The sequence below is a fragment of the Crinia signifera genome, chromosome 8 (assembly GCF_055691185.1).
Source record: "Crinia signifera chromosome 8, ASM5569118v1, whole genome shotgun sequence".
NCBI lineage: Eukaryota > Metazoa > Chordata > Amphibia > Anura > Myobatrachidae > Crinia > Crinia signifera.
The window spans coordinates 150,663,681-150,687,468 of record NC_139224.1 but is presented as its reverse complement, the minus strand read 5'-3'; the positions used below and the strand labels follow the sequence as shown (position 1 = coordinate 150,687,468).

General features: G+C 46.3%; 1 protein-coding gene across 4 annotated transcripts in view; it reads left to right on the top strand.

Annotated features, from left to right (window-relative positions):
• TTC39A (tetratricopeptide repeat domain 39A) overlaps window positions 1-23,788 on the top strand; it is a 125,312-nt gene that overhangs the window by 80,175 nt on the left and 21,349 nt on the right. For 3 of the 4 annotated variants that reach the window (XR_014454494.1, XM_083157379.1, XM_083157380.1), the window contains exons 2-5: window positions 12,985-13,089; window positions 19,476-19,607; window positions 21,255-21,331; window positions 23,601-23,668. Coding sequence is in view for 2 of the 4 variants with exons in the window: in XM_083157379.1 (XP_083013505.1) it covers window positions 12,985-13,089; window positions 19,476-19,607; window positions 21,255-21,331; window positions 23,601-23,668 (382 nt within the window). In the remaining 2 variants the exon portion in view is untranslated. Of the gene's footprint in view, window positions 1-12,984; window positions 13,090-19,475; window positions 19,608-21,254; window positions 21,332-23,600; window positions 23,678-23,788 lie in introns of those variants that run through there. The other variant, XM_083157381.1, reaches the window with a different exon arrangement.

Genomic DNA, 23,788 nt, shown 5'->3' with positions numbered 1-23,788 from the left:
TACCAGCTCAGTCACCAACAAGGACGGTCCCAGGCCGATCATCCAGTGACACCAATTCCTGCCACAACACTAGTCCAAACATGAACAGTCTGGACAGTTATATTAACGCTAACCCAGTTTGTCAATCTCAATATTAGTGCCAGTGTCACTTCTAGTCCCTCTACTTAAGACCGCTATTCTAAGAAGAGGAACTACATTCAGCCATTCCATTTCCAGCTGTCTAAAGTCCCAAGAGAGAGACACCTCGCCCTGCCTCTAAGAACCCAAAGTCTCAAATCATGACAAAGGACAAATGTTATCGGGAATAAGCCATAAGAAGGGACCTTATACCTAGCTCGCAAAGATTTCAGGTTTTTTTTGTATTTAATCACCTTTCTCATGTACATTTACTGTTAATGCATTGGCCATCGCAGGGTTAGCAACTATCAATGGTTTCCTCCTGAATGTTGCTGGTTTTACCATCAATGAGGGGAGGTCTGATGGCAAAATTCCATTCCTTTCTAGTACTGTGCATGTGAGCCGGCAGTCCTTCTGCACATACGGCTGCAGTCCTTGTACACATGCGGCTGCAGTCCAGGTGCTGTCCATGGCGCGCACATGTGGCTGCGGTCTCTGCGTGAGTGCGCCTGCACGAGTGTCCTTCTGCATGATAGTTACTCCATAATGGCTAAAAACATTGACCAGTAATATACAACCCTACCCTCTGTCTGCATCTATAGCCCCAACTCATTTTGTGCTAGTCTTTCTACCGTGCGCCATACAGGAGGGAGGTGCCTGGTTGTGGTACAGATAATGCGATTGACCATGACTTCAGGAGTCTCCTGGACATTACATGAGAGTCGCCAGGTAGATTCTAGAGGCATCAGGTAAATGAAGTTACTGATTCCGCTGTTAAATCTGCCCTTCCCTGCCGCTTTGTGAATTCATGTTTTCCATAAACATCTATCCGCAGGGTAGCGTACGGGGGTGGGGGGGAGTTGACATTCAATGGTTGCTGACAATCAACTGATTTTTTTTCACTGCTCGCAAATCTAGGCTGACTTAGATTTGCGCTATCTGGTCTGGGAATGGGGCGGGTGGCTGACGACCTGTGACAGGCAGCTGCCCGCCAGCCTTTTGTGAGTACGCCCAGGAAACGCAGGATGTTTGAATGCAAAGCCCCCTGCCCGCCTCCATCCCACCCACCCCCTGTGCGAGTGCCACGGTGAACATGCAAGTCGCTAAAGGCACCCACGCAGCATCCCTGTGCATGCGCATATACGAATATGTGCATGCGCAGTATGAAAACATCCGTCCCCGGTGCGAAATACCCGGGAACTGATTCAATCAGAATGAGGGCCTCTGACAAAATATGACAGACAACATTATGTGATATTGGTAACATGGGTTTGTTCATAACTGTCCACCAATTCAGTCCCAGTGCTCTCAGATATAATATGAAAGGCTCAACAAACCTCCAATGACTGAATGGGTTACCTTGCCTTGGTGGCTTGAGATGGTTACCGTTTAATGGGATACATATATTGCACTTTTACAATTGTGCACCTGCAGGAAGATACATTTATAGGCGCACTTTGGCCAATGTAATAAAAACGAGGGAACACACAAAAACGAGACACACGATGCAGAAGATTGATTTCCCAGAGGTAACTGAGGCATATAGGAAACTCATCAGCGGCTATCAACAGTAATAGCACCTGCCGGCCTCAGGGGGGTCTGGTAAATAAATTAGAACTCGATCTATGTGAAATCGCCAGTTACATGAGATCCAGGACTTCTCTCCCTATGATAAATAAATTATAAATGAAGTCATGGTTTCCCAACATGTGCACACCAAGTTCACCAACATCTCTACCATTAGGCACAGTGGGGTAGCAATGATGCCGCAGACCCCTGTGGTGGCTGGGGGGAGCCAGCACTGGCGGGGTCTGCGCGGAGCGCTGTTACAAGGACACCTGACAGCCGGGAAGGATCGCTCCCTGCCATCCAGCTGTAAGTTTGAGGCTGCGCTGCCGCCCACTGCTGTGTCGGGACGTCAGCCGGCATCTAGGATGCAGGGACTTAGGGGCCCATTTATCATTGATTGCATTTAAAATGTTCATCCCTGACAGGGACAGATCCTGCTGACCTCACTGCCGCCTGGGCAGTGCGATGTGTAGCCATAGGCTACAATGGGCTATCGCCATCTCAGAATGGCAATAGCCCAGGGATGTGAAGCCGGGCTGCCCGATGTTGATACATCGGGCAGCTTTGCATCCTCCATAGAAACCTATGGGGGATGCGGCAGGCGGCGCATACATTCAGGAGATACTTAATAGTTGCAGTTAACCCCCTAAAAACTGGTATTTTGGGGGATTTATCCGAAAATATTACTTGATAAATGGGGCCCATAGAAGGGACGTGGCTTAGTGGGATCCAGGCGGGGGACGGGGCTTAGCAGGATCCAAATGAGTGAGGGGGTGAGCAGAGAGTGTCTGTTAGTGAATGCAGCAGATCATGCCCTCCCACAGTCCATTCACTCAGGGGTGCCGATTTACATTTTTTTCCAGTTGGTGCTCTCCCCCCTAACCCCTAGACAGTTGTTCATCAAGGTTGTTCGGCAATTGGGCATGCAGCTCAATTTGGATATCTTTCAAAAAGAGCCTATAAACTGTAGCTAGTTCTTTCGTCAATATTTTTTGTTAATATCTTTCGTCCAGGACACTGGGTTCAAGGGAAATGTGTTTCAACTAAATTGGTCAAAAAAGTTGTACAGTCTGTATGCACCTGAAGGACAGGAGTGCATGCATTTGTACCCCTGAAGCTTCTGCCCACAGTAAAGGTACCCATACACTATGCGACTCGCATACATATCTTGTCTTATCTCAAAATATCATCCAACACGACCTCTACGCTCCTCCCAAGATCTGCGTCTCTCATCCACACTCATTACTCGCTCCCATTCCCAACTGCAGGACTTTCTTCGGGCTGCACCCACTCTGTGGAATGCCCTCCCAAGCACAAGAAGACTCTCCTCCAGTCTCCAAACCTATAAGCGTTCACTAAAAACCCATCTCTTCAGGCAAGCTTATCAAATTCCAGAACCAGTCACGGAACCTTGCATTCTGGTGGAATCGATGCAATAAAGAATACAGTATCTATCCTTATGTATCAATGCCTATTTCCCTATAGATTGTAAGCTTGCGAGCAGGGCCCTCCTACCTTTTGACTGTCTGTAAATACCCAGTTTGTTGTATCACTGTCTCCTTTGTAAAGCGCAACGGAATATGCTGCGCTATATAAGAAACTGATAATAAATAAATACAATCCTCCTCCAGCCTCCCAGGACCTCCCAGGGTGGCAGAATCACATGTGAAACATTGCATGCTGCACTTCTGCATGAGATGTATCGCATGGGATCCCCGTTTCCTGCAGCAGGGACGTGGTCCGACACCGAGATCATATGTGCAGCATATATGATCTCCAGGTCCGATCCGATCCGCACGGGACCGTGCATCGGATCATATGTCAGACACATCCATTTTGGGCCCGATCTGTCGGAACTGGGTGAAATCGTGCCCCAAATCGGACAAGTGTATGGGGGACTTAAGTATACAGAGAAGCCTCATATCCTTTTATGTCACTGTGTGTTTGTGATTACAGTATATACTCCTGTACCGGAACTCTGATGCTACATGTATATAATAAATGTAAATTGTTTAATGGGCATTACAGTGTGTTTGTTATATAGTATTATATAAATGGCTTTATGGTGTGTGTCATACAGCGTTTGTGGCATCACGGTGCATGGCGTATAGTGTAAGGTGCATTACGGTGCATGGTGTATAGTGTAAGGTGCATTACGGTGCATGGCGTACAGTGTAAGGTGCATTACGGTGCATGACGTACAGTGTAAGGTGCATTACGGTGCATGGCGTATAGTGTACGGTGCATTACGGTGCATGGAGTGTAGTGTAAGGTGCATTACGGTGCATGGTGTATAGTGTAATGTGCATTACGGTGCATGGCGTATAGTGTATGGTGCATTACGGTGCATGGCATGTAGTGTAAGGTGCATTACGGTGCATGGTGTACAGTGTAAGGTGCATTACAACATGTGGCATCTCTTATATATTTGGCTACATCTGTCACTCAAAGTGTGTCTGAAGCTGTAACGCTGGGTGGAGCCTCTGACTCACATGACTGACTCACATGACAGAGAACCAGCCCACCCTCTGCCTCTCCATGTTACACAGCAAAGACACAGCTACTCACCAGACACACCAGGTGAGCGCCCCACACCTCCATACCTCCCAACATGACCCTCTCCAGGAGGGACAGAATGCTATGTTTGTGGACTTCCATCTTAATATATGATTGTCATCACCTGTCATTTTAAACAGGGTAATTGATAAGAAAGGTGTTTAAGCACAGGTGATGGTAATCCATAAATTAAGAAGAAAGTCCAGAAACAGAGCAATGTATCCCTCCTGGAGAGGGTCATGTTGGGAGGTATGCACCCCCCCCCCCCCCCCCCATTCACGGCAACCCCACGATTAAATGGCACATGTAAAACACTGACATGGCTATGGTCGACAATGAAAAAGGTTGACATGAGTTTTTGAAGATTTATTTTTCACTTTTTCAATGTTTTCATATTCATTCTCATGTGTCGACATGGACACCAATGAAGTGCGGTCGGTTAGTTGACAACCTCTCCCGCAATTCACGGACCCCCCGCGCACCCCCCTCCCACGATTCACACCCCATCCAACGATTCACGTCACCCCCTGCACACACACCCTCCCGAAATTCGCAACCCCCCCCTCCCGCAATTCACGCCCCCTCCAACGCATTGCAGAGCCCCGCCCTCTCCCGCCATTCGCGGACACCTGCGCCCCCTCCCTCCCTTGATTCACGGCACCCCCGCGCCCCTCCCACAATTCACGGCACCCCTAAGCCCCTCTTTAGTCCCCTGTATACTCACACACCCCTATCACTACCCAGCTTCCTACTCTCCTGAACCGTAACTTCCATCACTGGAGAGTCGCTGACGCTGTTTTGCCCACATGCCCCTATCATGCCTCATAGCCCAGCCTCCTGCTCTCATGGACACTAACTCCCACCCAGTAGGAGGAGACACAGACTCAGGGCCACCATCCTGTACTCCTGTACTGCCACACTGGACCCTCACCCACTGGCAGAAGCTGCACAGTATCTCCCACCCTCCTCTTTAGTCCCCCTTATGCCCACACACCCCTATCACTAGCCAGCCTCCTGTTTTCCTGTGTTGTGACCTCTGCCAGTGGGGAGCCGCTGACTCAAAAACACCCTACTATACTATTGCACACACACACACACCTAAACAACATGCACACACAGCCCCCCCCCACACCCACAAATGTCACTGTACCATCCACACTATCAATGTACATCTACTCTGTAACCGCTTTTTAATTAAAACAATACACACCCCCTTCCACATCATATTCTCTCTATTTAACACATTTCACCTATAACTCAAGTTGCAATACAGGCATCTGTCATACAATTCTAACCATCTTTCTCATATACAAATGTTCACAAATTAAGGGGGCGCAGCCCCTTACGACGGTGTGAAGAGCGCCCATAGGGCGCGATGAATCACCTAGTATAGTGTAAGTGACAAATATATCCCCTGAGCAACAGAGGAGAGTTTGGGCGCTAATTGACCATCCAAATAAAATAATTGAAAAATGAAGAATGAAATTTTGTATATATATATATGTATATGAAGCTGCAGTTCTCTAAAAATGCACTAGTGTTAGCGCAAACATAAATGTACACACCCACACGTCAGACTAATAAGCCTCTGGCTGTGGGAATATGACACCTGTTTCCAAACGGAATGGGAGACTGCGCTAATTTAATTATAATGATAGTAAACTCTCTTATGCCATGGATGAGTTCAAATAATCAGACAATGGAGACTGTTTGTATTTCAAAAGTAAAAAATATTTTTGCAATTTATTAAATAGAATATAACATTAATATTTATAATAGGCGGCCACCTATAGCAGTATATGTACTAGTACATTTGTATCAATGTGTACAATAACACAATTGAAGAAAAAATATATAAATAAATACACACAATGAAAAATAAGTATAAATATATATAAAAAATAAAAAACACAATAAAAAGCACACACTTTGGCCTTTGAAATGTTTGTGGAAGGCCACGTAACTTCCAGTAGGTATTTGTATATTCCTCTAATAAGTAATTTGTGTAATATCAGAGGAGCCGACTTTAGCCCACTAATTGTGAAAGACAGTCAGATGCCCACAGGCAATTAGATTATAGGGGATTCAGCCCTCGCCAAAGGAAAAGTCACTTTTTTACAGGGTTGTGTATAATTGTGTGCATTTAGCACATGGATCTCACCCTTAGTGTTCCGATGGTGGTAACTTTTAAGTATGACTTTTCGCAACTTTGTATTTTTTCATGCCTCGCTATGTATCACCTTGAATTGTTGTATGCGGACCAGATTGCCTTGTTGGCTCTATATATGGATTCTTTGCCAGGTTTAATTAACATACCTTTCCAAAATATGTTTTGGCAGTTATATGTTTGAGATCGCTAGATAATCATGTATCTCTGTACTCTTTTCGAGTCCTTATTATAGTTAGTCATGTTTTATCATATATTTGTCATATTTACATGCTTTCCGTACAAGTTTGCTCTAACTATTTGTTTTGTACAGTATATAAATAGTTTTGTTATATGCTGCAATCCCCCTGCTAACACATTGAAAACAGGGCATGATCAGGTTAAAGCTCCGGCGTGAGTGCTGGGTTCGCGTGGTGTGGTCTCCATGGCAACGCACCTGACGCAACCAGCTAGCGCCGTGGATGAACCTGATGATGTCATCTGTCAGTGGATGGAGCGCGGGAATCTGGAGTGAGCTGCACATTTGTGATTGGTTTATGGTGATATATAAGGTGAGGTGACTGTCTGTATTATTATCCTGACTAAATTTCTATAAAGAAATGAAACGTTGAAGTTACGCTACGGTGTCTGTCATTTATTTTCGGAAGAGTGCCACACACTGCTGTTTGTTATATTATATTGTTATATATACGCTGCTGGCCTTCTCTGGAGAGACCAGAAGTGACTTCGGAGATCCTATATGAATTTTATCCATATCATAGGTTCAGCTACTAAAACCCATATCAGAGGAGGCTATCTGAAATACCTGAACCAATTACATTTTAGGCAGCATACTGCAATCACTATATCAGCTATCACTATGTCGCTATATACAGTCGTATTGGATAAACAGTTATAGTGAATAAATAGGAAACAGAAATTTCACTGCACGTAAAAAGAGTGTGGAAGAATTGACCACTTTTTCAACTTTATTCACATAACACAATCATAACCGTAAGACTGTTATATTCCCCTGATGAAGTCTCTGTGAGAGGAAACGCGTTGGAATTTCTCTACATGCGGTTATTCTCGATAATCCTGTGAAGACTAATAAACAAATATCGGAAGATATCATCTTGTCGCTTCATTGGATGTGGACCTTTTAAACTGTATTTGGACATTAATATTCTAAAATCAGGGTGCCATACCACTATTGGGTAGAAATATATATATTCAGACTGAACCAGTGACCAGAGCACATCTACTAAGGGTGAGGATTGCCTCCTGGAGCACCCCTGATTCTGTACTGAATTTATCGCCTTTTAAATTGTATTAAGCTGGACCTACCTGATATCTAGCCCTTAAACCAACTGGGCTCCCCCCAGATCCTTTAGGAAGACAGTTATCATCATTTTTATCCACTATAGGTATAGCCACCTCTAAAGGCTCCTTTTTTGGAAAATTGTTGTTCAAAGGGAGAAAGGAATCTTTTATAGCAACATTGATTGGAAAAAAATCTTTCCCCACCAACCGGTCCTCCTACATAGACATTGGAAATAGTTAACCCCTGATGAAATCCAGCTAAAGGGGCGAAACGCGTTGGGTTACTTGTATCAATGACGTGTACAAAGATCTGGAATAACTATTACCACTGTGTGGAAAGAAAAGACTTTTTAATAAATATTTAAAGATTGAATGGACTTTTTTCCTATGTGCTAGATTTATATTGACTAAGGCTTGGCTGATCTAATTGGAGTGATCAACATTAGGGGCGCCAACCCACTATTGCTCTCTCTCTCTCTCTCTCTCTCTCTCTCTCTCTCTCTCTCTCTCTCTCTCTCTCTCTCTCTCTCTCTCTCTATATATATATATATATATATATATATATATATATATATATATATAGACTTTTGGTTTGCAGGATGGCACTCTAAATAGAAAAAAATCCCGGTGCCAGGAACATAAAGTTTTAGGACATGAAAAGCACTTACCCCCCTTGGTTGTAGAAGGATAGGAACCGGCACACGGGTGGATGGTGAAGAAAAATTGATTTATTGTACAAACATGATTGCACACAACGACAGCTGTACACCTGACAGCTGTTTCAACCGAAATAAACGGTTTTCATCAGAGGTGAGGCACACAGTAAAAGAGCCTGCTTATAAATAGCTGAAAATTGCGCCAAAATGCATATGTAAATTGGACCAACCAGGCCTCCACTGATTTGCAGCTGACTTCAATTACAGTGAGTGACAGCTGTAGTGGGGGGCGCGGCTCAGGCAGCATCATTGGGATTTCCCAGAGTGTAAGCACTAGGCTAGCTCCAGGAGTCCCATATCTGCCAGTGTGTGGCGGACGGCAGCTGTCTGTGTGCATACAGACAATGCCGCTTGACACGCCAAGAGAACCCAGTTGTCAACACGACAGTCAACAACACATTGTCCAATAAGCCGGCCCTGAGATGTAAAAGCACCTTTGACCCCCGTCCATCAATTCCTCGATCAATACATTCAACAGGGTCCTCAAGAGGGACACCAATGCCTTCATCGAAAAGCAAAAAATCTCCTTCCATAACACCACTAAGGAAGAAAAGCTTGCCATTAGAACCCTATCAGAAGATGCGGATCTTGTCATCAGACCCGCGGATAAGGGGGGTGGGATTGTCCTACTGAATAGAGCGTACTACATTGCCGAGGCAATGACACAATTATCAGATGCCACCTGCTACCAGCAACTGGACTCAGATCCCACCTGGAGGTTCAAGCAGTCAATCGACCAGATCATGAAAATGGGCACAACTAACCAACATATCGGCGAGGATACAGCGAAATTCCTGACGCAACCTCATCCACGTATACCCTTTCTTTACACATTACCTAAAGTGCACAAATCCCTCACTACACCACCAGGGAGGCCAATTATCTCGGCCAGGGGATCACTGTGCCAACCTCTATCACAGTTGGTAGATTTCTGATGCTGCCTGAGCCGCGCCCCCCACTACAGCTGTCACTCACTGTAATTGAAGTCAGCTGCAAATCAGTGGAGGCCTGGTTGGTCCAATTTACATATGCATTTTGGCGCAATTTTCAGCTATTTAAGCAGGCTCTTTTACTGTGTGCCTCACCTCTGATGAAAACCGTTTATTTCGGTTGAAACAGCTGTCAGGTGTACAGCTGTCGTTGTGTGCAATCATGTTTGTACAATAAATCAACTTTTCTTCACCATCCACCCGTGTGCCGGTTCCTATACTTCTACAACCAAGGGGGGTAAGTGCTTTTCATATATATATATATATATATATATATATATATATATATATATATATATATATATATATATATATATATATATATATATACGTCTGTATTACAGAGGCCATGCCCACTTTTCTGAAGAAAACCACTCCCCTATATTTTTGGCTTGAGCACCCACCAGCAAAAACATAAATGGGCACCTATGCAGCTAAGTATCCAGCAAAATCCAGTAATACAGCAGTAGGTAAGAGTTAATGCTCAAAAGGGCTTTTCTCATCTAGAGTTTATGGGGCTTTAGATTTAGGTGAGGTGTGTTCAAACTGAATTCTAAATTGCATTGTAAAAATAAAGCAGACAGTATTTACCATGCACAGAAACAATATAACTTGCCCAAATCTAACTCTCTGCACATTTTACACCAGCCCCACCTGCAGTGCAGCATGCTTCTGCCTATAAGAGAAAGAATTCGTTCTTGAGATCCTTACTGAGTGACCCCCACGAACTTGGTATTGCAATATAAGAGGGATAAAATATTATTTGCATTGTTGCTCTATGGACTTTTCCCATCATTGAAGTGCGTCCTCTGCTTAATTCTGATGGGTGCATCGTTATTGTGCGTACTCTTTAGGGGTCGCAGGCTACTGTGTGTGTGGTGGGGTCCTGTCTGTGCGCCATCTATAACAGGATCTGTGGTGTCATATCTACCAATAGAATGCTGTGTCTTTGTTACATGGTCATGCATTCTGTGGAGAAAATACATAGATATGTTCAATGGCCGACAGTGTGCCGGCGGTTAGAATACTGACGCCGTCATCCCAATAGAGGTGATCCCGATAAGGATCTGGTAAGTTTACTTAAATCCCCCCTGCCTCGCCCAACCCCCACCCACTTGCAGCCTATTCCTAAATTACCCACAAGTGTCTAAACATGACCCTCCCCCCAGACCACCCGGCAAATGTTAACCCGCCCCACATACTTACGTTTAGGATGCTGGCATTTGGAATTCTATCCTTTTTTTGTGGCCATAAGTCAGGATCTGTATTCTGTCCACTCTGAGGTTAAACACATGATCCCCTGTAGACAATAGGTGTGTACCATTTTATGACATAGGAGTGTACCATTGTATGACCAGTCTGATCACTTCCAATATTGGTTTTGCAACAATGTCTAAAATAGTCACAAAGAAACAAAACATTTTACTGTATATCTGGTCACAAAGGGCAGTCTATTATTACCCCCCCCCCCCCCCCACCACCACCACCAACTCCTTCAATAGTTTCATTTGCCTTCATATTTCCAGCCAAATGTTAGAAGTGAATAAAGGGGGTTATTCAGAACTCAGAGCACCGTTGCAAATTTGCAGGCCGGGCTATTATAGATAGGCTGTGTATGCGTACAGCACGTAGTATGCATGTGCGTCGACTTCCTGCAATTAAATCCTGCTTTTTTTTTTAAATCGCTGTCTGTACGCTGATTGTAAGTTGATTTACAGTAAACCAGTGTTTGTGGGCGTTAAACGGACGTTTTCTGGGGAAAACGAAGGCGTGCCCAGGCGTCAGAGGAGAAGTCATGTGACCTCAGCTCTGGACCCGATCCGACTGTATCCATCACAGCCCCCAATTGAGTCCTGGGCTACGCACAGACTACACACACTAGAATATCCATTTGATGGCGAGAAGCTTGTGTATCGTTTTGCATTAATCGCTGCTCCAGCTAATTTTCGCAAGCCCTGCTTAGCGATTTGCAGGCTTGTACGGGGCGGGATTTCTCTCTGATTGGGCAGCTATTACTTTATTGCCGGGCTCTGCAATTTAGCAGAGCAGCGATCAGGTCTGAATAACCCCCATAGATTGGCTTAAAAACCTTTTGCAGTGAGAAAAAAAGTGCAATACTAAATGCTGTTTGGAATGTGGGTGCGTAATGCAGAGCACGCGTCTCCTAATTCATACAGAAGGAACATCTGTGATCCACCCAATTCTCCATCTGCGGCTGTGAGCTGTTGTGCCCTGCAGACACTGCATTCCTCACCTGCGGAATATGCGCATTTTCCTGTAAAACCAGATGCCGCTGCGTAGAAATGTCTGTAAAATAATAACAGTTTCATTGAAGAATATTTCCACTTTAAACAAGTCAGGGCATTCAGTAAATAGTTTATACCCAAAATGTAGATATTGGCCATTAGAACGTTGTACCTATACAGGAATGTCCAAACTATGGCCCTCCAGCTGTTGTGAAACTACAATTCCCAGCATGCCTTGCCACAGTTTTGCTATTAGGGAATGCTAAAACTAGGGCAGGGCATGCTGGGATGTGTAGTTTCACAACAGCTGGAGAGCCACAGTTTAGACATGCATGACCTATGAGATTAAGTACAGCAATGTCTGCCCCGTGTAGCGTAATACAGTTTAGTTTGGAACTAATTGCCCCACCCCATTTCATTGCACACTACAAACCAGGTCGACGGTCAATTTGTCTGCACCAAAAGGTCGACACACATTAGGTTTACATTGACAAAAGGTTGACAAAGGCAAAAGAACAACAGGAGTTCTAATGGACAAGTGTCAAGATAGGTAAGTATGTGTGTGTGTAATGCTACCCATACACTTGTGCGATAGTATTCGACACGACATCGGGTTCAATTTCTCTTGAAGCTCACCTTTCGATAAATCACATCGAAATGGCATACAGTTGTGCATACAATCATGCAATTTATCGAATGCCCCTTGCGATAAAAAATTTGGGTGGGATCTTATGATCGAATGCGGTTGCATCGAATGCTGTAAAAAAACACACCGGATTATCAAGTAGATTTGTGCGCAGTGGGGGGAAGAGGAGTGGCCAGGAAGGGAGCAGAAATCTTCAGGAATCGAACATTGCAGTTAGAAAAATTGAATGTGCACAAAACAGCATTCAACTGCAAGTACAATTCGAAAATCCATTTGATGGCGAGAAGCTTGTGTATCACTTTGCATTAATCGCCGATCCAGCGAGTCGACCAGCGTGCCCACGCATCACATTGAATTTTACACAAAATATACATACAATCATTAAATTTATCGAACAGAGGTGGTCGAAATTGAATGATTGCATGCTATATCTCACAAGTGTATGGACAGCATGTGCATGTATGTTTACTTTGTATTGGATTTTGCAGCACCCAATTATAGGTCTGCTTTAATTTTAGATAATGCACCGGTAAAGTGAGCTCTGTGTGTGGCAAGTTTGTGTCTATTGTCGTAACTTCGTCCAGCAATGATTGGCTAATCTAACCTATCCAGATAGCCTTGCTATTAATCTTCATCTGGGCGGATGCTCTAACCTGTCCTGGGTTTTTCTATCTAGGCTGCCAGTGTCGGACCTGAAGACCTCTCTCGCTGAATGTATGATTGCACTGGACATGTTCTTAAATAATGACTTCCAGGAGGCACTCAACTTTCTCCAGGCCAAGTAAGCATCACCTTCCTATGTTCTGACTATGGGTATCCCTGTGGCCACACTCAGCAAAGATATGGGATTTGTCCTGGAGGTGCCCAAACCTGTCCGTTGTTAAGCCTATAACTATTCACTAGTCGGAGTCCTTCCTCTGATGTGTTCCGTCTATTAGACTTCGTCAAGGGACCCCTTGATGAAGTCTAATAGACGAAACGCGTTGGGTACTGCCTGCTGACTCCTGCACTAGATAAATGATGTTCTTATATTTTTAAAGTAACATATTTTTATTTTTTATTTCTTATATAGCAATTTTTATAAAGGTCATATATATCTTATCTCTACTTTTTCCTATGTATACGTTTCACTGTTTGTACCCCCCCAAGTTTAAACTGCCTTTACTGCCTTTACCCCCGAAGGCTTAATCCAGCCTTGGTTCTCCTGCAGGACTGCCACCAGAAATTGTGGGGTCCGGGACTGACAAAAGAGGCAGCCCCCCCTAACCCCCTTTCTCAAAATTCCAGCATGCTTGGTAAGATTTCAGGTGTCTGCAGCACTGGCCGCACTACTGTCTCTAAACTGTGCCAAGAAAAATGTCATCCTAGTTTGTGACAATATCCTCCAGATCAGGACCCTGTTCTCCTGTGTGTATGTGTGGGAAAGGTGGGGAGAGGGGGGGGTCCCTGTTCTTTAGTAAATTATAATGCAGAATACAATAATCTTATGGAACCAATTGATCCATCTAGCGCCTGCCTATTCCTGTACCTCAGAGGATACACTCCCTTATGATGACTACAGTGTTCTGTCCCCTGATGCAATATATCTCTTATATATTTGGCTACATCTGTCACTCAAAGTGTGTCTGGAGCTATAACGCTGGGTGGAGCCTCTGACTCACATGACTGACTCACATGACAGAGAACCAGCCCAGTGAGCCCACAGACAGTGCCAGACACCCTCTGCCTCTTCATGTTACACAGCAAAGACACAGCTACTCACCAGACACACCAGGTGAGCGCCCCACACCTCCATACCTCCCAACATGACCCTCTCCAGGAGGGACAGAATGCTCTGTTTGTGGACTTCCATTTTAATTTATGATTGTCATCACCTGTCATTTTAAACAGGGTAATTGATAAGAAAGGTGTTTAAGCACAGGTGATGGTAATCCATAAATTAAGAAGAAAGTCCAGAAACAGAGCAATGTGTCCCTCCTGGAGAGGGTCATGTTGGGTATGCACCTCCCTCACTCCCCCCCCCCCCCATTCACGGCATCCCCACGATTAAATGGCACATGCAAAACACTGACATGGCTATGGTCGACAATGAAAAAGGTTGACAATTTATTTTTCACTTTTTCAATGTTTTCATATTCATTCTCATGTGTCGACATGGACACCAATGAAGTGCCACACTTATGTCAACATTTACATGTGTTGACCTTTCTGTGTTGATTTTTTCTTGTGGCGATTCGCGGCACCCCCCCGCGACCCCCCTCCCGCGATTTGCAGCACACCCCCCGCAATTCGCAGCACCCCCGGTGACTCCCGCGATTTGCGGCCCCACCCCGTGACACCCCCCCTCCTGCGATTCGCGGCACCCCGTGACCCCCCCTCCCACGATTCGCGCCAACCCCCGGGCCCCCCCTCCCGCGGTTCACGGTGCCCCCCACGACCCCCCCTACCGCGATTCCCCACCCCTGGCCCCCCCCTCCTGTCATCGCGGCAACCCCCCGCCCCCACGACCCACCCTCCCGCGATTCACTGCAACCCCCCACGACCCCTCCTCCCGTGATTCGCGGACACCCCTCACCTCCTCCCTCCCACCCCCGCGTGCAATTCACGGCAACCCCAGGATTAAATGGCACATGCAAAACACTGGCATGGCTATGGTCGACAATGAAAAAGGTTGACATGAGTTTTTGAAGATTTATTTTTCTTTTTTTGAATGTTTTCATATTCATTCTCATGTGTCGACATGGACACCGATGAAGTGCCACACTTATGTCAACATTTACATGTGTTGAACTTTCTGTGTTGATTTTTTCTTGTAGCAATTTTTTTCCAGTGACAACTATGAACTATGTGCACGTCAACCTACACATCATCAACCAATTCTTTGTATAATATATAACACCTGTTCTGTTTTACTGTAGGTGTTTCAAGTCAGACCTTTTACTGCTACTATTACTGTTTATGTAAATGCATTCTAAATGACAGCAACATCCTACCATCCTTCTACAAGAATATATAACCAACTAGGTGATTCATCGCGCCCCGTGCCCCCCCCCCTCCCGCAATTCACGGACCCCCCGCGCACCCCCCTCCCGCGATTCGCAACCCCCCTCGCGCAATTCACGCCCCCTCCCACGCTTTGAGGACCCCCGCCCTCTCCCGCGATTCGCCGACACCTGCGCCCCCTCCCTCCCTTGATTCACGGCACCCCCCGCGCCGCTCCCGCAATTCACGGCACCCCTAAGCCCCTCTTTAGTCCCCCGTATACTCACACACCCCTATCACTACCCAGCTTCCTGCTCTCATGAACCGTAACTTCCACCACTGGGGAGTCGCTGACGCTGTTTTGCCCACATGCCCCTATCATGCCTCGTAGCCCAGCCTCCTGCTCTCATGCACCCGAACTCCCACCCAGTAGGAGGAGACACTGACTAAGGACCACCATCCTGTACTCCTGTACTGCCACGCTGGACCCTCACCCACTGGCAGAAGCTGCACAGTATCTCCCACCCTCCTCTTTAGTCCCCCTTATGCCCACACACCCCTATCACTACCCAGCCTCCTGTTTTCCTGTGTCGTGACCTCCGCCAGTGGGGAGCCGCTGACTCAGAAACACCCTACTATACTATTGCACACACACCTAAACAACATGCACACACAGCCCCCCCCACACCCACAAATGTCACTGTACCATCCACACTATCAATGTACATCTTACTCTGTAACCGCTTTTTAATTAAACAAAACAATACACACCCCCTTCCGCATCATATGCTCTCTATTTAACACATTTCACCTATAACTCAAGTTGCAATACAGGCATCTTTCATACAATTCTAACCATCTTTCTCATATACAAATGTTCACAAATTAAGGGGGCGCAGCCCCTTACGACGGTGTGAAGAGCGCCCGTAGGGCGCGATGAATCACCTAGTTACCATATACTTGTCCTACATTGACCTGTACTGTAAGTCGTTCTTTTCTTGTTGTGCTCATTTGTTTATGCATTTTGTTAGACGCTGTGGACCCCTTGCAGCGCTGTAGTAATAATAATGATGATAAAAAAGGATGTTTGGTTCTAACAGATGCCTTGTGCTTGTCCTGTATATCAATTATGGCGACATGCAGCAAGCAGGCAAAACGTTGAAAATTGCAGTTTGCGATACATTCTGGGGATTGATTGTAGTGGGCAGTGCCATCCTCCTATCGGCATTGCCCTATTGAAGCCTATGGATCCGTTCCAGCAACCCCCATCAGTCAACGCATCGAGCATATAGGACTTCAAAGTCCTATCATTGCAAAGGATGGTTCTTCCTGCAAGAGACATCCTTTGCAGAAATATAAATGCCTATGGCGTTACTAGACACCGACATGCATGCGGAGAGTGGCGGGATGCACTGCTTGCTGCATCCCGCTAATCATGTATTAACTGTGCAAGTCTACAGCAGCATTGCTTGTGCATCTTATATGTCTCATTCTCTGTGATTGGTCCCAGATGTTATTGCCCCTCACCTTCCAATTTTAGACAGGGAGGCATATTGATGATTTATTCCATTTTGGGACAGGTGGTAAATTGCTGGGGCACCATGGGCTAATCTGTGTCACCAGAGTTTTGTGAAGGATCAGTTGTGAGGATGTTAGAACATCCGCTGCTTCACCCCCTGTCACTAAGTTCCATAATATCTGTTGACCACAGTGGCCCTACGGGGCCCCTTCTGTTGAGAACACAGTATATAGAAGCTTCACCTCCGAATAAAATGAAATCTTGGATCTGATTAATTTAACAGTGTAATAATTTGTCATGTTCAGACATGGTGTTGGGTGACAATGATTATATTGCTCTATGAAGGTGGTGTCATATGGCGTGACGTGACTGAAGGCAAACACTGTACGCTCTTGTATGAGGTGCAGGTGCTGGCCCCTGCCCCTTTAAAAAAATCCTCAGAGTTCGACTGGCCTCGCCACGGCCGCCGGATCAGCATCGTATTACATCTGGCCCTTTATGCGAGACATTACAACTGATATTTTCCCAGGTTTCCATAATACCATTATGGGCATCTGTACATTGTTGCTGTTCATTCACAGAAAAGTTATTGACATCATGACTCACTGACCTATGTTCCCACCCAGCATTGTGCGCTGTTTATTTACCTTAGGAATGTTCAGCTGATCCCGGCAGCACCTCCCTCTCTGGTTTACTCACTGTGGAGAGCATTGATAATGTCCAGGACTTTAACCACATCTCACTTAGGGCTATTTGCTAACATTACTCAAGTGCAACTTTATACTATAACAGGTCATTTTGCACCTGTTAACTTGGATGTCTCTCAAGTCAGGGTTGGCCCCTTATCAAGTCTTTTGAGACAAAGCTTCACATTTCTACTTTGTCTTGTCATGCATGCTGAAAGATGCTGTGCAGACTCCAGTCTTTCTGTTCTTCAGGGAGGCTTCATGCACTATCCCAAGATGGCAACCAAGATCACCACTGAGCATGTGCAGGGGCTATCTTGTTTTTTATTGTGTAACGTAAGTGGTGGGAGACAGAAGTCTCCTGTGTAGCTCATATGAGAGCCCCGGGGAATACCTGCTATAAAGCTGTTCCAGCATCCCTGCACCATACTTGCCTACCCTCCCGGAATGGCTGGGAAGCTCCTGAAAATTGGGTCCCCCTCCCAGCCCCTGGGAAGGTGGACAAGTCTCCCGCATTGCCCCCGCACCCCCCTTCCCCTCTGCAACAAATATAGGATTTTATGGGGCCATGGAAAGGAGATGGGACGAAAATGACGTGAATGGCGTCATTTTAGCCCCTCCCTCAATCCGCAGACCCACAAATTGCCTGTCATGGGGACAGGACTTGGTGACGTCAGCCTCGCCCCGTCTCCCTAACATGCAGTATCTGGTCTCCTCTCTGTGCTTCTACACTACACTACACTACACTAATACCCATTTGCAGTATATACTCACCTGGCTGCTAGTGATCTGTATGAAACCCTGTTACACTGAAGCTCCGCTCCATGAGAACCATTGTGTAACAGTGAGCACAGCTGTACCTGCTATCCATAAACCAACACAACATGTTTAGTAATTGGGCTTTTCATAGTTTCAATCTTTTGCTGGTGTGTGCCACCTGTTCTTCCCTTTATCTAATTTCCTTAATCCTTCTATATTGCTACTCAAACCATAAAACTCTTTAATTTCCTGCAGACACCTTGCTCTACCCAACATTTCCCCACAGCCGGTCCAAAATGCTGCTACTCTGCAAAAGCCACACTGAGCTGCTCAGCAATTATGGTGAACTTTGTAAAGTATATGCACTGGCTGCAGATCCAGGTCTGCTACACTTGTGATGTATCACTGTATATAAAAGTAGGGATGGCCATCGACCATCGATGTTTAGAAAACATTGATGGTTTATGGCCGATGTTGAATAGTTTTGACATTGATGGAGGAGAACCAGATAGTTTCCCACCATCGATGTCAAGCTTAAACAAATAGTTTTGTTTTGCGTTTTCCTGGCACACGGAGCATAGCTCCGCCCAGGACACCCTTGAAGCCCCGCCCCTATATTCAAAGACAAACAGATGACCATCAATATGTAAAATCATATTTCTAGGCAGAAAATAAGAGTTTTGGGGTGTGAACTATGTGATGACCATATGATCACATGGAACGGTTCCATATTGTGGGAGTGGCCTGGTCATGCCGTTAAAGTTCCGTGCTCTTCCGAGACATGCATATGGAGAAAGAAGGCCTGGTACAGATGGATCTCTTGCACCCAGCCTTAGGTGACATTAGGCCATGCTCCCTTCCAACGTTGTGCCACAATGCACAGCTGTATGGGAGTGGGTGGAGCCAAAACTATACCCACGCGTTATGGCAATTATGATGCGAGGGGGTAGAGTTCTGATTTTGGTCAATCAGAGGGTGTTTCTAATTACTCAGAACTGATCTTGAAACACTGGCCGAACTTTGCAGTATGAAGAGGGTTATCTCTCAGAGATGGAGCCACGTAATCTAATTCATATCTCTTAATGCATATTTGTTAAGAAATTATACCTGGTACTAAGTGAGTTTTTGTAAAGGAAGTTGTTGGTGGTGGGTGGGTGGGGAGGGGGTGTAATGATTGGGCATTAGTATTTATTTAGAAATTATGTTATTTTAAATACACAGGTCTAAGGAGAGTATGTACCATGCACTCACATATGCAACCGTGCTGGAAATGCAGGCCATGATGACCTTTGACCCTCATGACATAATGAATGCTGGAAACACCATGAAGGAGGCGCAGGCCGTCTGTCAGAGGTTTGTACTTATTACACAGAAATCACCTCAAATTATAAAGCTCGAACTTGCAGTGAAATAATGCATGCAATAGAAGATATTGGGGCAGGTGTATAATAGTGGCGCATATCGCGCCTCTATAATACTTCCTGCTTCACCTCATTAACGAAGCGAAGCAGGAAGGGACATCAACTAGATCTATTAACATCTTGTCTGGCGAAGCGGGAGAGCGCAAGCATTCCCCCTCCGGCGATGTCCCCTCCTGGAGATAGCGCATCAGTATACACTGACGCGCTATCTCCCCGGCCAGCTGGACTGGGCATGCGCGGGTTCTCGCTAATCACGCGAGACCTCCAGTGCAGCCAACAGCAGGGACAGCGCTGTCCCTGCTATTGAGATAGGGCTTCGCCAGCCTGCTGCTAGTGAAATGGATAGCAGCAGCGGACGGAACTGTCAGCGATGCTGACCATTTATACATTCGGCCTGCTATCATTTAGATAGCAGTGCTGATAGGGACAGGGGCATATAACGATTGCATGTAACTGTTCTGTGTAGTGAGTGGGTAGGTAGAGTTCCGTACTGTTCTGGGTCATGAAGAGGCAAGGTAAGCCTGTATCTGCTGGATCTCTTGGACCTCGCATGGGGTAGGTGCTTTGCAGCTGCGGATGGGGAAAACAGTGGGTGGAGCGACTTTCCACTAAGCTGCACAGACCCCTTCATTAGCCCTATAGGCACTCATGTTAGTACAAGGTAGTAACTCAAGATTTTGCGGCATCCCACAGACACAGTCACACCGCGTCTGAATCAGACCCATAATCCCCAGCTCCTGCCCTCCAAAAATATACTTCAGTGGGCTATAGGAATTTTGCCTTTTCTTGCCAGGAGCTGTAAAATAATCCCAACCAATCGGGCATTATTATTCCCCATTACGCTTTAATAATGTAAAGGCTGCGTTCAGCATTTCTCAAGAGAAGGTATTGTCGTGTTCATTCACAGAATGGGTAGAGAAGCACAGTCTACTATATCAATGGGTTAACACAGGGGCATGAGATGTTTGTATGCAAAGTATCTGTGCGTTATTCTCACACTTATGTCTGTGCCTTATAGGATCAGTAAGCCCCAATTCCTGCTAGCACTGACACAGCAACTTACATCTGCTTGGACTGCAAGGAAAGTACCCAGCACATGTGACGAGTGGCGTTCTGAGCGATGCTACAGTGATGTGTCAGCGCTGTGCGTCAGCGCTGTGTGCTGAGTGATCTGTCAGGGCCAGTGTTTTCCGCTGAGAACACTGGCCCTGACCACGTCGACCACAGGGACTAAGTAGATTTATCCAGCATGCTGAATATTAATAGCCGCGCATCGCTATTGCTATGGCCCCTACACACGGAGTAATGTAGGGGCATTTTCTAAGCGATCTAGTGAGATTGCTTAGAAAATGCCCCTGCATTGCTCCGTGTGTAGGCCCCGTTACTGTGTGATCTCTGCTTATGATGCAACCTGCAATTTCTGATCCCATGTGTAGGAATGCCACCTCCCCTCTCCCACCAGTGTCTAGTCCTGGTTTGAATCCTGTTTGTTTTTCCTCTCTATGTTCCGTGTGGAAATATCAGTAGCGTGTAAACTCCAGGGGGCAGATTAACACCTTGTGTATCATCTCACCTCCAGGTTCCGGAAGAAATCCACAGTCGCAGACTCTTTCAACAATTTAGTCCATGGCCAAAGTCTTGATCAGTTCACTGAAGGTAATTATTACTTATTTACTTTTCATTATTTAACCAGAGAGACAGCTGTATTAGCTGATCACACATCCGTGGAAGTACACTCAGGGCTGGAAAATACAGTTCTCTAGCGATCGGTGTACGTGGCGGTGATAGTAGCCGCAGGGCATATTGTGTATAACATAGGGCAGACCTGATGAAGCCCTAGATTGGCTTCAATTCTCCCTTCCTTTTGTAAGAAATAAAATGATAAAGAAATGTAGGTAATTTGGGCCAGTGGAGGGAACTTTACCAAGTGGATCTGGAACTGCCATAGGCTGGCCCAGATTTGTGGGAAGGATGTGTGACCAGGTGTTAGGCAGCAGACTCATTGTAAAGGCCAGGACTAACAAGGTGTAGGTGGGGGTGGGGGGTTCCCGTGGACCATTTTGGGAACTATTTGTATTGATGCAGCCTTTTTTCATAGCCTGGTCTGGCTATGAAGAAAGGGAAATGTAAAGGCCTGGCCTGACCATGGGGAGAAGGAAATGTAAAGGCCTGGCCTGACCATGGGGAGAGGGAAATGTAAAGGCCTGGCCTGACCATGGGGACAAGGAAATATAAAGGCCTGGCCTGACCATGGGAAGAAGGAAATGTAAAGACCTGGCCTGACCATGGGGAGAAGGAAATGTAAAGGCCTGGCCTGACCATGGGGAGAGGGAAATGTAAAGGCCTGGCCTGACCATGGGGAGAAGGAAATGTAAAGGCCTGGCCTGACCATGGGGAGAGGGAAATGTAAAGGCCTGGCCTGACCATGGGGAGAAGGAAATGTAAAGGCCTGGCCTGACCATGGGGAGAAGGAAATGTAAAGGCCTGGCCTGACCATGGGGAGAGGGAAATGTAAAGGCCTGGCCTGACCATGGGGAGAAGGAAATGTAAAGGCCTGGCCTGACCATGGGGAGAGGGAAATGTAAAGGCCTGGCCTGACCATGGGGAGAAGGAAATGTAAAGGCCTGGCCTGACCATGGGGAGAAGGAAATGTAAAGGCCTGGCCTGACCATGGGGAGAGGGAAATGTAAAGGCCTGGCCTGACCATGGGGAGAAGGAAATGTAAAGGCCTGGCCTGACCATGGGGACAAGGAAATATAAAGGCCTGGCCTGACCATGGGGAGAAGGAAATGTAAAGGCCTGGCCTGACCATAGGGAGAAGGAAATGTAAAGACCTGGTCTGACCATGGGAAGAAGGAAATGTAAAGACCTGGTCTGACCATGGGGAGAAGGAAATGTAAAGGCCTGGCCTAAGCATGGGGAGAAGGAAATGTAAAGGCCTGGCCTAAGCATGGGGAGAAGGAAATGTAAAGGCCTGGCCTGACCATGGGGAGAGGGAAATGTAAAGGCCTGGCCTGACCATGGGGAGAGGGAAATGTAAAGGCCTGGCCCGACCATGGGGAGAAGGAAATGTAAAGGCCTGGCCTGACCATGGGGAGAAGGAAATGTAAAGGCCTGGCCTGACCATGGGGAGAAGGAAATGTAAAGGCCTGGCCTGACCATGGGGAGAAGGAAATGTAAAGGCCTGGCCTGACCATGGGGAGAAGGAAATGTAAAGGCCTGGCCTGACCATGGGGAGAGGGAAATGTAAAGGCCTGGCCTGACCATGGGGAGAGGGAAATGTAAAGGCCTGGCCTGACCATGGGGAGAGGGAAATGTAAAGGCCTGGCCTGACCATGGGGAAAGGGAAATGTAAAGGCCTGGCCTGACCATGGGGAGAAGGAAATGTAAAGGCCTGGCCTGACCATGGGGAGAGGGAAATGTAAAGGCCTGGCCTGACCATGGGGAGAAGGAAATGTAAAGGCCTGGCCTGACCATGGGGAGAAGGAAATGTAAAGGCCTGGCCTGACCATGGGGAGAGGGAAATGTAAAGGCCTGGCCTGACCATGGGGAAAGGGAAATGTAAAGGCCTGGCCTGACCATGGGGAGAAGGAAATGTAAAGGCCTGGCCTGACCATGGGGAGAGGGAAATGTAAAGGCCTGGCCTGACCATGGGGAGAGGGAAATGTAAAGGCCTGGCCTGACCATGGGGAGAAGGAAACGTAAAGGCCTGGCCTGACCATGGGGAGAGGCAAATGTAAGGCTTGGTTCGGTTGGACATGACAGGAAGGCCTGGGTTAAGGCCTGGGTTTTCTTTGGCTAAACATGGGAATGTGGGACAACAGATACAGAGTAATAAAATAAAATGTCACATTTACTAGTAACAATAGTTAGCACCGGTCTGACATGAATTATTCCAGTGTACAATGTTGTCCTTGTGTTGCAGAAGAGATCCATGCAGAGGTGTGCTATGCGGAGTGTCTGCTTCAGAGAGCCGCCCTCACGTTCCTGCAGGTCTGACATGTCAGTGTTACACCTTAGTCATCACCAATAATATTCCCTTGTCTTTAGTCACCTTTCTGTGCCCTAACTTTATTACACCCGGAGGTACAGCAGCCAGCCCTCAGTCCCAAA